This window comes from Bombyx mandarina, chromosome 22 (genome assembly GCF_030267445.1).
Source record: "Bombyx mandarina strain Sakado chromosome 22, ASM3026744v2".
Classification (NCBI taxonomy): Eukaryota; Metazoa; Arthropoda; class Insecta; order Lepidoptera; family Bombycidae; genus Bombyx; species Bombyx mandarina.
Window position 1 is genome coordinate 3,446,860 of NC_143228.1, and position 15,001 is coordinate 3,461,860.

A 15,001-nucleotide genomic window follows, 5' to 3' on the forward strand; every position below is an offset into this window, starting at 1 on the left:
AATACTTTTACACATAATGGCGACAAAACGCATTATTAATCCCATTACACTTTAAATTATCCTTTCACATTGCTACGTTGGGTCCAAGTTGAATAGTTCGAAATGAAAAAGTTTGTCCGTCACTAACATCCAGTTTGCAAGCAGCCTATAGAATTGTCAGCTACACAAGGTACGTCCTATTTATATCGGAGATTCATTAGATATTTTATTAACATAAGATTTATCAATAATTTCCTGCAATATAAACTAGGAAACTATCTAGAAACAAAACCTATTATATTATATGTTTTAATGCATTCCTATATTCTTTTTTGAATAATATTATTATAGATTCGTACGTGTTTTTTGAAATAAATTTGTGCGAGAATTTGGTGCACAGATACAAAATTAGACCGCGAGTAATCGAAATTTCAAATTTTTAACGTACGCGAGTGTGATATATAATTCTATCAATAAATACTTCATGAAAAAAAAAAACAATATTAACAGATTTTTAGGAAATAATAACATTCCGCGTCGGTGTTATTATTTTTAATTTCAACTCCTTGCATTGACTTAAATAACTCTATCTGTATTTTTATCTTCTATTATTCACATTAAAATGCTAAATTATTTCTAAGCAATTCAACATCAAAATTTTAAATGATATACAAATGTGAAAAGCACTTCATAGCTGAATACTTAGCTAACTTATGTATTTACAAAGCTAGTTCTAAGGAATCAATTTCGAAAGGCTGTCATATGCTTTTTATAATAATTGGTGTTTATACATCACGCATTGATTTTTACAAATAAAAATGGTAATATAAAAGGAACTAAACAAAATTATAATGGAGAAAACATTTATTATATTCAACAATATTATACCCGTGATAAAAGAAACAAAGTATAAAAACATTGCCAATCATGGGACAGTCTTAATTGCCTGAAAAACAATTTAAAACAGGGATAGAAATTAATATTCTCACAAACTATTCAGATTTTGTTAATGCATCATATTATAATAATAAATAGTGCGTGTTCTCGAACAAACAAAAAAAAATTAAAATTTAACAAAGATAACAAAAAATTTAGACGGCACACACCAACTGCGCAAGATAACATTGACTGGTTAAAACTAAGTTTAACTATCACTTCAGAACTCGCTAGGTTAATCAATTTGTACATGCATATAATAGCACTTAATTATTTTAAATCTACTACTTCAACTTATGATTAAAATGGTAATTTAGAATCGTAAACTCAATGTTAGTTTAACCATTATGAAACAGCATCGAGGCTCCATTTCAACTCTCTATTTTTACACAAAGAAAGCACTTTTCGTTTATTCATGTGCAGAGAACAATGATATTAGCATGAATTCACATTTAGCGTATTTAGGACGCTCTTGTGTTCGGCAACGCACATTGTTTACACAGGCGTCTATGTAGAATACGTTTACGTAAATTCATTCTGTAAAATTTAGGCACAAAAACTATTTACATGAGATAAGCTGAATCCAAACATATTGTCAATTTCATGTATGTTTTCAACACTTTAGATTTGTAATTTTTCAGTTTTTCCCGGGGCCTTTTGTTTCTTATTCATAAGTGTGAAAAACGCAAGCAACATTTTCATCAGCCTCACACGTGCTTGCGGCCAAATCGCGGGTTAGGCAACTGTTTCGATTTCTTCTTTTATAACAGGTGGCTGTTCCGGGGAAGAGATTGCTTTGGGGGCTGTATTTGCATAAGGCATCGTCTTTAACTTTCTCGCCTCTCGTCTCTGTTTCTTCTGTTGCATTACGAGCCTTAATTGTTCTAGTTTGCACTTTGTCTTTGAGTTTTCAATGGCTAGAGCTTTAGCTGTGTCGCATTTCTTGCATATTTCATCGGGGGGCTTAGTGACGCAACTGGCGCAGGTGACAGGAGCGAGTCTAATGCACTGACAGTGTGTCAGTTTGCATGAACAGTCTTTTTTGTCGGTGGATGTGGAAGGTAGGTGACCGTCGCATTGTCCATATAGGCATGAAGGTTGACTGCACCCTACACATTTGGTTTGTTCTTCAGTACTAGCACAGGAGTGACTGGGATCCTTCTGTAAACATAATTATAGAAACAATATTATAAATACTCCTTCAAATATTATTCATTTCATATCTATACCCCACAAAGCAGTTAAAATTTGATGTAACTAAACCAATTTATTTTCAGTGTTTCAATTTTTAATTTCCTCTGGATTTATAATTTTTATTAATATTTTAAACTTCAAATATGTAAATTTAGTTACCTGAGCTAAAGCAATAGGTGGAGTTGCACATAATAAATCATTCAGAATATGTATAATTGTAGATATATCTCTCTTTGGTCGTCCATATCTAGAACAAACAAAATTATTGATGAATCACGGCACAATATGCTGAACAAGCATAAATTGCTTTGCAATCGTTGATACCTTGAGAAAATAAGAACAAAAATTTATTAAATACTCAAGCAAGATTTCATTTTTAATATTACATCAGCACAGATACATTAGTTTATTTAAATTCTTTTGGCATAGACAGTTATTCTATCAAGACAACCTCTCTGCTAAGTGTTTAACGGAGCCCATAGGCATCAAAACTTGAAAGCCGTCACTGTGCTTGAAAGTTGGAAATCTTTAAGGTTTAATTAGATATAGTAATCTGCTAATTATAATTTTTACAGATTTGATTTTTATTACATGATGTTATCCATTGTGGAAGTAATTATGAACTTGAGTGAATTAGCATAACTTTCATTTAAAAAATTGTTACTTATCTGCAGAGTTGAACTCTGCAGTCATTGTTTGAAATGAGTTTGCAAGATTGAACAAATCTAATATGATAACAGGTTTGTACTAGTGAACCTGTACAGATAGGTACCATCAACTTGTCTGTTTCTTCCACACAGTATACATAGTTGCTAGTTTGAAGGATAGCCATTATTTTATACAATTGATACATAATCCTGTTATCTATCAAACGGCCATAAACATATGCCCAGATTCTGATATCATAAACTATCAACCTATAATTTAAAATATAGCTATATAAGTAATATTCACCTGTCCTGAAGTGCAGGATTGAGCGTTCCTGAGAAAGTTCCTGAATATATTCCTTTGCCATGATGTTTCATGGACTCTATCACAGCACCAGGGCCAATCTTGGACCGCATAGTCTCTTCGGCAGTTCTGAGATCAATTTTGTTTGTTAACACTTCCTTTGACAACTTTTTCAGTTTCTGAGTCAAATTCTTTGAGGCCTCTATTAGTGCTTTAGTGTCTACTGTGGGTGTGGGCAACACTCTAGCAGGCTTCTTTGGCGCATCAGGGGGTCTGAAGGATATTTGTTTAGACGTAGAAGGAGTGGCTTGATCGTCGGCATTGCTGTTGCTTGGCTGTAGTATAAGTTTCCTTGGGTTTGTTATATATGGTTCTGTTCGAGATGTTGAAGGTTGAGCTGCTATATTATCTTGTCTAGATTGCATTCTCTTCTTGTGTTTGTTTACAACAGACTGCATGAAGGCTCTTTGTTTATTTTGTCCTATGGGATGTTTAAATTTGGAAGTTTTATGAAGTAAATATTGGAATCTCTTATTTTTCAATGGCTCATTTAAACTCTGAAAGGAAGGTAGTGTGCCTGTGTTTGATGCCTGTCCATGACTAGTAGTTGCCAAATTTGATATCTCCCTATCCAGCATACATTCATCTTGGTCTCCAAACAAGCCTTTGTCTACGGCACTGTTGAAGAGATTTTCCATAGGATATTCATCTATTGTACTCTCAGCAAGAAACGAGCTTTGGTCAGTGAAATTGTCATTGTCATCACTAAATGAACTATCAGATGCATGTGATGATGTTGAAGGACATGCTTTATCAGTCATACCACTTGTTGATGGGACAGGTTCACTATTTGATTTGTTTTGTGATAGTAACTCCAGTAAATTACTTTTAACAGAATTAACAATTGACATATCTCTAGTTTCTGTTGTAGGTGTAGCAGAAGTATCAATAGGACTAGACACCATGTTGGAGAGTGATTTAATTGGTGATTGGTCATTTTCTACAGTTATGTTCGACAAATCTGGTATAGTACAGTTAGTTCCGTCTAATGATTCAGTTTTGTCATTTTTTGCTTCTGTTTTTGTAGCATTTGCATATTTCTCTTCAGCCATAGAGCGATATAGATCAAAGGCATTCTGTAATAACTCTAAATCATGTTTTTGGAACACATGTGTTTGTAGATCAGAATTACTTTTTTCTTTTTCAGGACTGTTGGTCTCTGGCTCAGATTTTTGTGTGTTATTTTGATGGTTAGAATCCTTACTATCCTTATTATCACTTGCTGCCTGCTGAGAAGTTGAAGAGGTTTTTGCAGCTGCAGAATTCCTTAAAGATCTAGGACAAGAACTGGAGTGTAGGGTAGATAGCTGAAGTTGTATCAACATCATGTGATCTCCCAAGCGCATTGTCAAATTTAATGGTGATTTACCACTCAAGAAATCATTGACTTGGGTGTCATTCAAGGACTCTAATGCTTGCATCACTGTATTCTCGGGTCTTTGACTCTGAAAATAACATTTCTATAATTTAGTTGATGAATCTCATTAGTTAGTAATGAAACAAGCTTTTGTTCATAGATAAATGAACACTGATTAGGTTCACGTTGTTTTGAAACACGTGATAATGGCAAGTTATTGTGACGAAATGTCTCACCAGCAATCCGGTCTCGACGCTTGGTAGTAGGATGACCCGCGACCCGTCCATCAGTCCATTTTCTTCCAACGTGCCGTCCCTCAATTGTCTGCGAAGATAAAACGCAAGTCAATACACCATCAGACTGACGCTGATGCGTCATCGTATCGACATATTTCCGTGATATGTTTGACAATAGATGTTTGGCGTCTACTCTCTAGGGCTCACCTCTCGCGATGTAGTAAGCATATTCGATCCTTTGACACCTTTAGTTTCTTTGAAACTAGTTTCTTTAGATGCTCGACGGTGCTTTTGCCGTTCAAACTCACGGAAAAATTACCACCCGTGGTGGTATGTATATTCAAAGTTATGTCCGTGCTTTGGGTAGAGCCACACCCGTACACTTCGGTTCCAGTAGCACGTTCCATATTTTACACATGTATTACACTACAAATTATAATAAATCAACAAAAAACCACACACTAGATAACTAAGATTACACAGCTATTTTATTGCAGAATAGAAATAACAGGGTCACGCCAGACCCCCAGTTTTTTGATGTGGCCGTCGTCGGTGTGACCAATTTTATCGCGATATCCCGTTAATTTTTTTTCATAACAGCTGATACGATATTCTACGATCCTTTACACTGTCTTCAATTAAAACAAGAGGGATTTTATGTTTGTTATATGGCTTAAGTGTTACGATTATAAAAGTATTTGGAAAAAAAGATAGTTATAAATATAATATTTAATTAATAAAAAATTTAAAAAAGTGGAGCTTAAGTTATTTTTATGATTTTTTTGGAAATCTGTGAAAATAGAAACGGTATCTACGATCCATTGACGTCACACGACGCCCATCGTTCATATTTGGCGGGAAATACAAATAAATGACTAATGATTATTGAAGTTTCTTTCACGTGAGGCTTACTCTCTTAAATGATACATAGGTATGCCTTAAGATTTTTTAAATAATATATTTATCAACTGTACTAGGTATGTCATACAAAAACAAAACCAGCTTTTAAATAGTCACGTAGGCTTCCTATAGACTTAAACAATAATACTTAAAGACTTATTTAAGCAATAATGCCAAATCCATTGGTACCAAATTTTGGTATAGACACCAACTTAATATGTAGTTAAATGTGATATATCAAGTAGGTATTTTGTTTCAGTGTTTATAAGATACAAGCGACCCGACCTCGCTTCGCTTCGGAAACATTAAAACACACATGAAACAAAAAAATAAAAAATAAAAAAAAGTAGCCTATGTTCATCAGGGACAATGTCGGCTTCTAATGGAAAAATAATTTTTCAAATCGGTCCAGTAGTTTCGGAGCCTATTCGAAACAAACAAACAAACAAATCTTTCCTCTTTATAATATTAAGTATAGATATCATATTATTAAATTTTAACGAAAAATGAAATTGTCGTATTAAATCTTTAAATGTAATCGAATCTTAAGAGGTAAACTCCAAAATATTAATTAGTTCCGGACTTTTGTCTTTAAGCTCTGAGATTTATGAGAATCGGATAGTAAATTTAACTCGAACGCTTGCCTATTTAAAGACGCCTAGCTAATTGGACAATTTACTGTATTTTTTGAACTTCACAAAATTTGGCTTTAGAAATTTCATTATTATGTACACCACTTAATTGATGATGTCGATATTTGCGTGTTCATTGTTGAAATTGTGGTGATGTTCACCCATAGAAATAGCCCACTGAGTTTCTCGCCGGATCTTCTCAGTGGGTCGCGTTTCCGATACGGTGGTAGATTCTGCGAAGCACCGCTCTTGCTAGGACCAGTATTAGCAAAACTCCGGCTTCAGCCCCGTGAGCTCACCCACACATCAAGGAAAAGCTGAAATAACCTCTCAAGGCTATCAGCATAGGTACGAAAAAAAGAGGTGACGTTGGTTTTCTATAGAGTGCAACACTGTCTACGTTTATATTGAACAAGTGTATTAACTATGTACTGAACCAAAGACAACGTCAGACCACAAAGATTAAGCACTCCTAAATTTTTTTGTTGAATCAAAGAAATCTTTTTTTTATGATTGAAGGATTACTGGTGGCCCGGAGGCCTTTCCAACTTCACCAGGAGAGGTGCGCCAGCAAAGGCTCAGCCCGGAGCCGGAGGGATTTGCTAATTTTGCTATTTGTATGCAGTTGGAACAGCGCCCCTAGCGGTAAACGAACGCAAACGATCCCATTCCATACAAATATGAGCTAACTTTTACGCTACCGAGAACGTTAGAAAACTCGCACTAAGCACACAGATCCTTTGAAATATCTGGATCCACGGAGAGACTTCGGTTCTGTCTGTGTTTTATACTGTATGTTCTATGAGGAGTATCGTTCGAGATGACCCCTTTAAACCGTTTTTACCAGCGCACCTTCCGCCAGCGGAGCAGAGCTCATCCATACCACCTGGAACCTCTGTGTTCATCAACAGAGCGTTTCCGGAGAACGTGTTTGCCACGTACGATCCGGCTTTAGAATGAATGAATCTCCACTGAGATTCTCAATCGCTATAATACGTCCTTTAAACGATGTTTGCGGAGAGCTCTTAGTAGTATGCCGGGGCGTAGCTGTGCCCCTGGCATTGCTGACGTCCATTACACACAAGAAGTTTATGTACTGGCGTAGACCGGTAAGCACGCTGTACCCTGGTTATCAACCGCTTGCTCTGGTCCTCGAAAAACTTCGTATAGAAACGAGACTGTCGACGATTTGCTACCAGGAGGTTCTTGGTTACTTTGGTCACATTGCTCGGCGGCCACCAGACAACCTTGAAAGATTGACTGTGGTGGGCAAGGTAGAAGGGAAAACACCCGCCGGCCGGCAACCAAACCGTTGGTCAGATCAGATGACTGCGCTCACTGGACTCTCTGTTGCGACCGCCCTGAGAGAAGCCGAAAACCGAAGCAAATGGAAGCTGATGGTACAAAGAGCCACGAAAGGCTTTCAGGGACACGACCTTTAGCAATGAAATATTCCACTAAGAAGAAGCTTTGGTCCATGGACACCAAATGCCGCTCATCGATTACGATACGATTTAGTGGTTTGAAGTCATTCTTAATGACGTTTGGTTACATACATTTTCGTAAAATAAAACAAATATTGATCTTCCCTCAACCGGTTTTATTCACCCCAGCACCCGCATATCGAATAAAAACCAACATAAAACTTAACGACTATCACAGCAAACTGTTGCAACAAACACTTTTAGTGATTTGGTACATGAGGTTAGTATCATACGATCGACTCTATTCAAACTGTTTTTAAATATTATTTGTGTCCAAATTTATTACTTTAATAGAAATAAATCCAAAATTAATCAACAAGTATAACGTAAAAGGATAATCTAGTTATTACATTTTTAAGAGTACAATACATGAGTTTGAGATATTTAATAGGTCATGTAATTTTTATTAAAATAAATTATAATATTAATGTAACATTAACATTTTCACACGTCTTTACAACTGAATATATGTTTCATAACATGTCTCTAACAGGCTTTTATTAGCTTGGTATATATATAACGGAATCTTTGTAAGTCATTTTCATAAACTACTTCAAGACGTCCTAGGGAGTAAAACTGTTTAAGTAAACTAAAAATTATGCAGACGCATCAAGAACGCGTCACGATGACAATATAATAAAAAAACAAAAAATACATTCTGAACAATATCAACAGGATAAAAAAAAAGATGAACTTACTTAATTCTTAGTTCGGTTTGCTATTTAAAAGGTTTTATTATTATTTTTAAACTACCTTTATCTAATTTTATACTTAAACGCGTATTAATGTAATTGTACACAGGTGGCGGAAATGGACAATAAACTTTTTTATTCGTATCTCAAATCAAATTCAACTATTCGTAACAGTGACATTGGACATGGACATATGAGGGTCCTGAGTATATCATTTAAAAAAAAGAGCAAATATGTTACATCACTCGTTGCGTGTGAGTACGCACGAGTACGTACGTAGGTGACGAGCGTCGCACGCATGCGCTGAAAGTACTAGGTCTTATTCTAAAAAAAATTCTGTCACTTAAAAAAATTAGCACTGAGATTGTACTGTAAAATGGTTATAACCTAATCAATTTCATAACTATTTCAATTGAATTATGCACATAATGAGTCCTTTTATGTATTTAAATATAATTTTCAAGATTAGAAATGTTATTAATTATATTATATATTTTTGGATATACACAATTAAATGTTTGTTTATCTCTTAAATAGTCTATAAATGTAACAAAGTAAAGTTGATAAAATATGTTATTATCATGATTGAATATATCACATAACAAATCACAAATAAAATGTATAATAAATCAATATACAATAATTGTAAATAAAGTAACATTATTTCAGTTACTGAAACATTTCATTCAATTTATTAGACTTTTACAACTATACAGTTAAGCTGCCTGAGTCTGGAACCCGAATTGATAGGGATGTGATTTTAAGCTCACACTAACCACAACAAATTACTACAAACCATCTAAATAATTGTGGATTATTTTTTATTTAATTTAGAAGTAAATTTGATGTGTTTTGAAAAAATAAACTCTACAATTAAGTGTGAGCTTAAAATGCTGTTCCTACCATCAAGTCCGGTTCTGGTTTCAGACGGCTTATATTTTAGGTTTTAAATATTTGCTAATCGAAATGATTCAGCTAACGTATCATAAACTGTGGTAGTATCATAAACATAAGGCGTGTGTGATTATGGAAACAAAAGTTTTTTTTTATTGCGACACAGTGCAGTTACATTTTTTTTTATAGCTAGTGCATCGCCACGACCTTCCTGTCAAACAGGCAGCATAACTATTTAGAGGTACTCATTTACTTTTGTTTAAATATTATGCACTGAGAAATTTGTTTGCGGTTTGAACACAACTACACAAGACATTAATGAATGTAAGTAAACAAGCTACTTTAATACTTGTACATATCGAACATGTCTCAGTGAGAACTGAACACATAGTTGTACTATACAGTGTGCAACCTCGAACATTTGTCTTGACACAGCTGAACTGTAAGGGTGTGATTAGTCACAAAATGTTTTTCTTTTAAATAAGAACCGCAAATGAGATATAGAAAAGATACATGTCTATGACTCAATATGATTATTTTTCCTCAATACCAAATTCCCTAAATGACATTTTTAAAAAATACAAGAAAATCTTGCAGTTACATAGTAAAGATTATAATGTAGTATTATTTTATTCATAACAGACTGTCATGTGTTTTTTTTAGCATTTCCACAAATGTTTTATATTAAACAACTTGGCTTGTATGTAATCATACTATATGTCTATATTATCGACGAGTATTGTGACCTACTTAACTGGACTCAAGTCAAAACAAGTGTAAATAAAAAATTAAGTTCTAGGATACAAATATATATGCTTATATGTATAAGAGAAACGCCACCATTTTTGGATATAAAGTTAATTAAAAATTGTTACAGCGCTCAATTCTTGAGTCCATAATATTTTATTATAAAATAAATAAAAAATTAACATGATAAACCTTAACAACAAAAGATAAATAAACATTCTATATTTTCCTTCCATCACAAAGATGTCATATCATATTAATGTCATATAATTAAAATGTTCTGGTCATGTTACTACCTTATTCATAAACTAGAACAGGTCATAGGCCGAACGATTTCTCGTTACGATTAATCGTGAAACGATTGATCGACGATCTCTGCCCGACCGCCGGTGGACGCGATCCGCTCGTGATAGTTTCGTTGTGATCATGTGTGATGTTGTCTTCAATACAGTAAGTGATGGTTCAAGTTGTTTTATATTTAGTGTGGCGCAGATGGCGTGTTCATTGTGTTGAGCAGGTATCAATGGACGATGCGAATACTGCCACTGACACTGGAGCATCGATATATTTTTACAATGGCAACCCTGGCGTAGGGCAGCGTGCTCAGTTCCTATCAACCGTTAACACCTTGGCATAGTTTATGAATAAGAATGAATGAATGAATGTTAAATCTAAATATGATAATTACGATTCCGTTCGATCACGATCCGAACTCTTGCGTCTCGGCGTCGATCTCTTCGAAGACGTATCCGCCGCGGCCGTCCATCTGCAGGTAGTGGTCGTGGTGCTTCCACAGCGACTTGCGGTGCGAGACGGTGAACAACGATATGCCCATCTGTGTTCAAAATAATGAAAATAAAAAATATTCATTTTATTTACAGTACATACGAAATTTTAAAAGCGAATGTCGGAATCTGAAAACATTAGAATATCCAAGAAATCATCAGGAGGAAATTTATTTTACTGGGATATATTCAAAGGTGTTGATTTATAAAACACCTTATATGCAATTCTCAATAATTATATTCATAGTGTAAATAATATTAATGTTTTACTCAATAAATTGATTCGTGTTTTCGAGTATATTTAGTAATTTTTTTTTTAATTTTTTTTTATTGCCTTTGTAGGCAGACGGGCATACGGCCCACCTGATGGTGAGTGGTTACCGTCGCCCGTCGACTTCAGCAATGCCAGGGGCAGAGCCAAGCCGCTGCCTACCGCTAGCCAAGCCGCTGCCTACCGCTCCTAATAATTCTCCTGCTAATTCCTATATTTGTATCAACATCAGAAGTAGATTTTTTTTTATGAAGAATGATTCTGTTAATATTTTTGTTAAGTCATTCTGAGCAAGTTAGAAGGCCAAAGATGCTTAATTTTTTTTTTTATAAACTACTAATTAATTACCGTTAAATTATACTAATAAACTAAAATTAACATTATTATTTATTGTCTATACTATTAGGAAGTCCAACACTCATATAAATATTAGCCTATCCATTAAGTGCATGTATTTTCTACATGGATACCAAGTTTCAGGTCAATCGGATGCATGGTTCAGTAGTTATAACGGAACATCTGTAAAAACCACTGTAGATTTATATATTAGTATAGACTAGTGGTCTCCTGGTAGTCGAAATTCGACTATAACTAATGGAAATTATAAGTTTGTACACTATTATGGTTCTATTCTCAAAGACTATTAAATACTTCTTTAATCACAGATATCGTCCAAACTACACTTTAGATTAATATTTATTAATAAAGAGAAAACAATATTTAATCTATTCTCAATTTGATAGACTATAACTGACGGACTGCAAAGAAAAGTTTGACAATAAACAAATAGTATGCATGCGTGTGTGCGTCAAATACATGGTAGTGTGTGTCATGTTTTTTTTATTGATTTCATGTATTTTTTAGGCATAATTTAAAAAAATATTAATATTCTGCACTCCTTCTCTATATTCCCTATAAGTGTGGGAAATTTCATACTCCTCCTTCCGCGCAATTTTCGTAAAAAGGGATAGGTACAAAGTTTTTCCTTCACGTATTAATATATAGATAACAGCTCATTTAGGAGTTGATTTGGGAGACACACCTCTCTGCAGTACTGGTACATCTGTCCCTCGACGTCCACGGACACGGCGCTGGTGCACTCGTCCAGTATGGCGAACTGCGGCTCGTGGTAGAACAGGCGCGCCATCTGCGGACACACGACGCTTTGTAACACACAGCACATCGTCTTCTCGCATTAAAACTGTATAATCTCAAAACTTTTTTACTGGTGGTAGGACCTCTTGTGAGTCCGCGCGGGTAGGTACCACCGCCCTCCCTATTTCTGCCGTGAAGCAGTAATGCGTTTCGGTTTGAAGGGTGGGGCAGCCGTTGTGACTATACTGAGACTTTAGAACTTATATCTCAAGGTGGGTGGAGCAATTACGCTGTAGATGTCTATGGGCTCCAGTAACCACTTAATACCAGGCGGGCTGTGAGCTCGTCCACCCATCTATAGCAGTGCGCGTGTGTACTGACAGCGATCCTCTGCTTCTCGCCGCCGGAGAGCACGTCCATCCAGTCCTCCACGGCGTCCCAGCCGCCGTCGCGCGCCGCCAGGTACTCCAGCTGCACGATGCGCAGGAAGCGGCCCAGCTGCTCGTCGGAGCGCCCGCGCCGCACCATCTCCTCGCGCGTTTGCGGGTATATCACCTGCTCGAGACAAACGCGCATCACTATACGTATACAGTATATGCGATTTGCATAATGTGAACACTAGGAACAAACATAGGCTTGCGATGCCGGCGGCTCGAATTAAGAAAATAAGCAACTCTTTTAGGGGGCTGGGTGTACAACTTTTCAACAAGATCCCACAAAATGTTCAATTACTACCAGTTCATAGATTTAAGAAAACTGTCAAGGAACGTTTGTGCAACAAGGCATATTATAAAGTTAAAGATTATTTACTAGATGGCACTATGTGGGAATGAGGCGTTCGCTCCTGGCCTTTTCATTTTTCAATATTATTATTATGATTTTTTTGATTGTATTTTTTAGTTTATTGTAAATATACTTCTTTAAAAAAAAAAGTCAATATTTGAGAAAAAGCAAAAAAAAAGCCCGCTGAGTTTGTTTCGCCGGTTCTTCTCAGGACTGTGGCTTTTTTTGGAACCAGTGGTAGAGTTAACATTGTTATTTATATTTTGACATTAAACAAGTGTGTTGTACTGACATCTAAGTTGAAATAAATGATTTTGAGTTTGAATTTTGATACGATTATACTTAGGTTGTTCTGTATTAACATTAAACATACCATAATGGGTCAAATGACCCATTTTGAACTTTCGCAATGAAAATGCACGTATCATCTTATTGCTTTTGCGCATTTGACTTCATGACTTTTTCTGACCACTTGATCTACAGGTATTATAACTATTTCCTTTTGTTTTGTTTATTTTGAGTTGTCGTAAGCTGTTATCTACCCGCTATGGCAGAAAAAGAGAACCAGTAAGTGTTGGTATGGTTAGCGTTAATAAACCCTGTTGACCACCGTACTCGTTTAGAAAATCGTAGTCATAAATGTCGAACCACTTTCACATCGGGTGACCCTTAAAGAGAATAATAGTTTAAAAAAACTAATATGTGCTAGAGTATGTATAGAGACTACAATTTTCCAAAGAGACTGGGCTCCCTGTAATGTGAACGTCTTGTCTCTGAGAGGAGTCGAATGGAAGATGTTGGTATTTTTTGGGATCCCTGCTCCATGTGGGAGTGAAGTATTCAACGCGTGTTCAGTGTGCTTAGTGCGAGTTTGTAACGTTCTCGATAGCGTAAAAGTTAACTCATATTTTTATGGAGTTGGAATGTTTTCCTACGTTTGCCGCTAGGCGCGCTGTTCCAACTGCATACAAATTTGAGTTAACTTTTACGCGATCGAGAACGTTAAAAAACTCGCACTAAGCACACTGAAATAACTTCTGTGATATACTTAAAATCAGAACGCAACATACTTTAATGGTGGTAGGACCGACCTCTTGTGAGTCCGCGCGGGTAGGTACCACCACAGCCACCACAGTGGGACAGCTGTCGTAATCATACTTGAGACCTAAGAACTCATATCTCAAGGTGGATGGCGCATTTACGTTGTAGATGTCTATGGGCTCCTGTAACCACTTAACACCAGGTGGACTGTGAGCTCGTCCACCCATGTAAGCAATAAAAAAAATAAAAAAAACATAGTTTCGGCGGCCGATGCCTGACGTAATACACAGTACTCCCCACCTGATCTCTCAAGGTCCCCAGAGTCATGTACGGTCGTTGAGGGACGTAGAAGAGCTTCCCCTTGGGGGGCTTGGTGAGGGTGCCGCCGAATATCGGCCACAGCTCGCCCAGCTGGCGGAACATGGACGACTTGCCGCAGCCGTTCGGTCCGCACACCAGCACGTTGATACCCGACCTGCGGATGTAGTTAAATATCAATATTTATGCGGGCTTAGTGAAACTGATAGTTAATTGTAAAAAAAAATTTTAGTCATGAAAGTCTTGTATAAAATTATTTTTTAATAAAATTCATTCTGAGTAAGTGGATTATGGTTTAAAAAATTACAAAAAATTTAGTCCAGTGTTCCGTGACTACGAAAACAATATACGAGTACATATATTAGAAATTAAAATCGTAAAAGTATTTGTAGGAACTTCTCGTTCAATGACATTGGTAGTTATATTAATACGTATTCTTTTACTATATCTTTTAATACTTAAATTCACTCATACACTATTAATCAACTCTAAGCTCTCATCATAATAAATAAAAATGTAAAAAATAGCTTTATCGTCTCAGTAGTTCAACCATAGATAACGATTGCCAACGCCGACGTTTCCATCGCACCTTAGCGTCATCATGCTAAAAACCCTTTGCTCTCTAGTGGAGCCAACGAGGCGCTAA

The 15,001-nt window shown here is 36.0% G+C and overlaps 2 protein-coding genes across 2 annotated transcripts in view; both read right to left on the minus strand.

Annotated features, from left to right (window-relative positions):
* Window positions 1–828: 828 nt before the first annotated feature.
* On the minus strand, window positions 829–5,348 carry stx (ubiquitin-like domain-containing protein stuxnet). The gene is made up of 5 exons (XM_089736783.1): window positions 4,921–5,348; window positions 4,714–4,801; window positions 3,064–4,565; window positions 2,269–2,356; window positions 829–2,076 (listed from the first exon to the last, which is right to left on the minus strand). The coding sequence occupies exons 1-5, from the start codon at window positions 5,118–5,120 to the stop codon at window positions 1,651–1,653; spliced, it is 2,304 nt and encodes a 767-aa protein (XP_089592909.1). The 5' UTR covers window positions 5,121–5,348; the 3' UTR covers window positions 829–1,650.
* Window positions 5,349–7,824: 2,476 nt separating this feature from the next.
* Pmp70 (ATP binding cassette subfamily D member Pmp70) overlaps window positions 7,825–15,001 on the minus strand; it is a 33,075-nt gene continuing 25,898 nt past the window's right edge. Inside the window, exons 12-15 of the mRNA XM_089736784.1 lie at window positions 14,338–14,512; window positions 12,595–12,768; window positions 12,161–12,265; window positions 7,825–10,897 (exon numbers count right to left, since the gene is read on the minus strand). Of these exons, the coding sequence (XP_089592910.1) occupies window positions 10,763–10,897; window positions 12,161–12,265; window positions 12,595–12,768; window positions 14,338–14,512 (589 nt within the window). The 3' untranslated portion in view covers window positions 7,825–10,762. The remainder of the gene's footprint in view (window positions 10,898–12,160; window positions 12,266–12,594; window positions 12,769–14,337; window positions 14,513–15,001) is intronic.

Bases quoted from the DNA above. Each gene is read 5' to 3' on its own strand.
- stx (XM_089736783.1), bottom strand. From the start codon at position 5,120: ATGGAACGTGCTACTGGAACCGAAGTGTACGGGTGTGGCTCTACCCAA. The intron at 4,802-4,920 runs GTGAGCCCTAGA...TTATCTTCGCAG, and splicing joins TGCTTACTACATCGCGAGAG to ACAATTGAGGGACGGCACGT. The intron at 2,357-3,063 runs GTGAATATTACT...TGTTTGTTCTAG, and splicing joins AATCCTGCACTTCAGGACAG to ATATGGACGACCAAAGAGAG.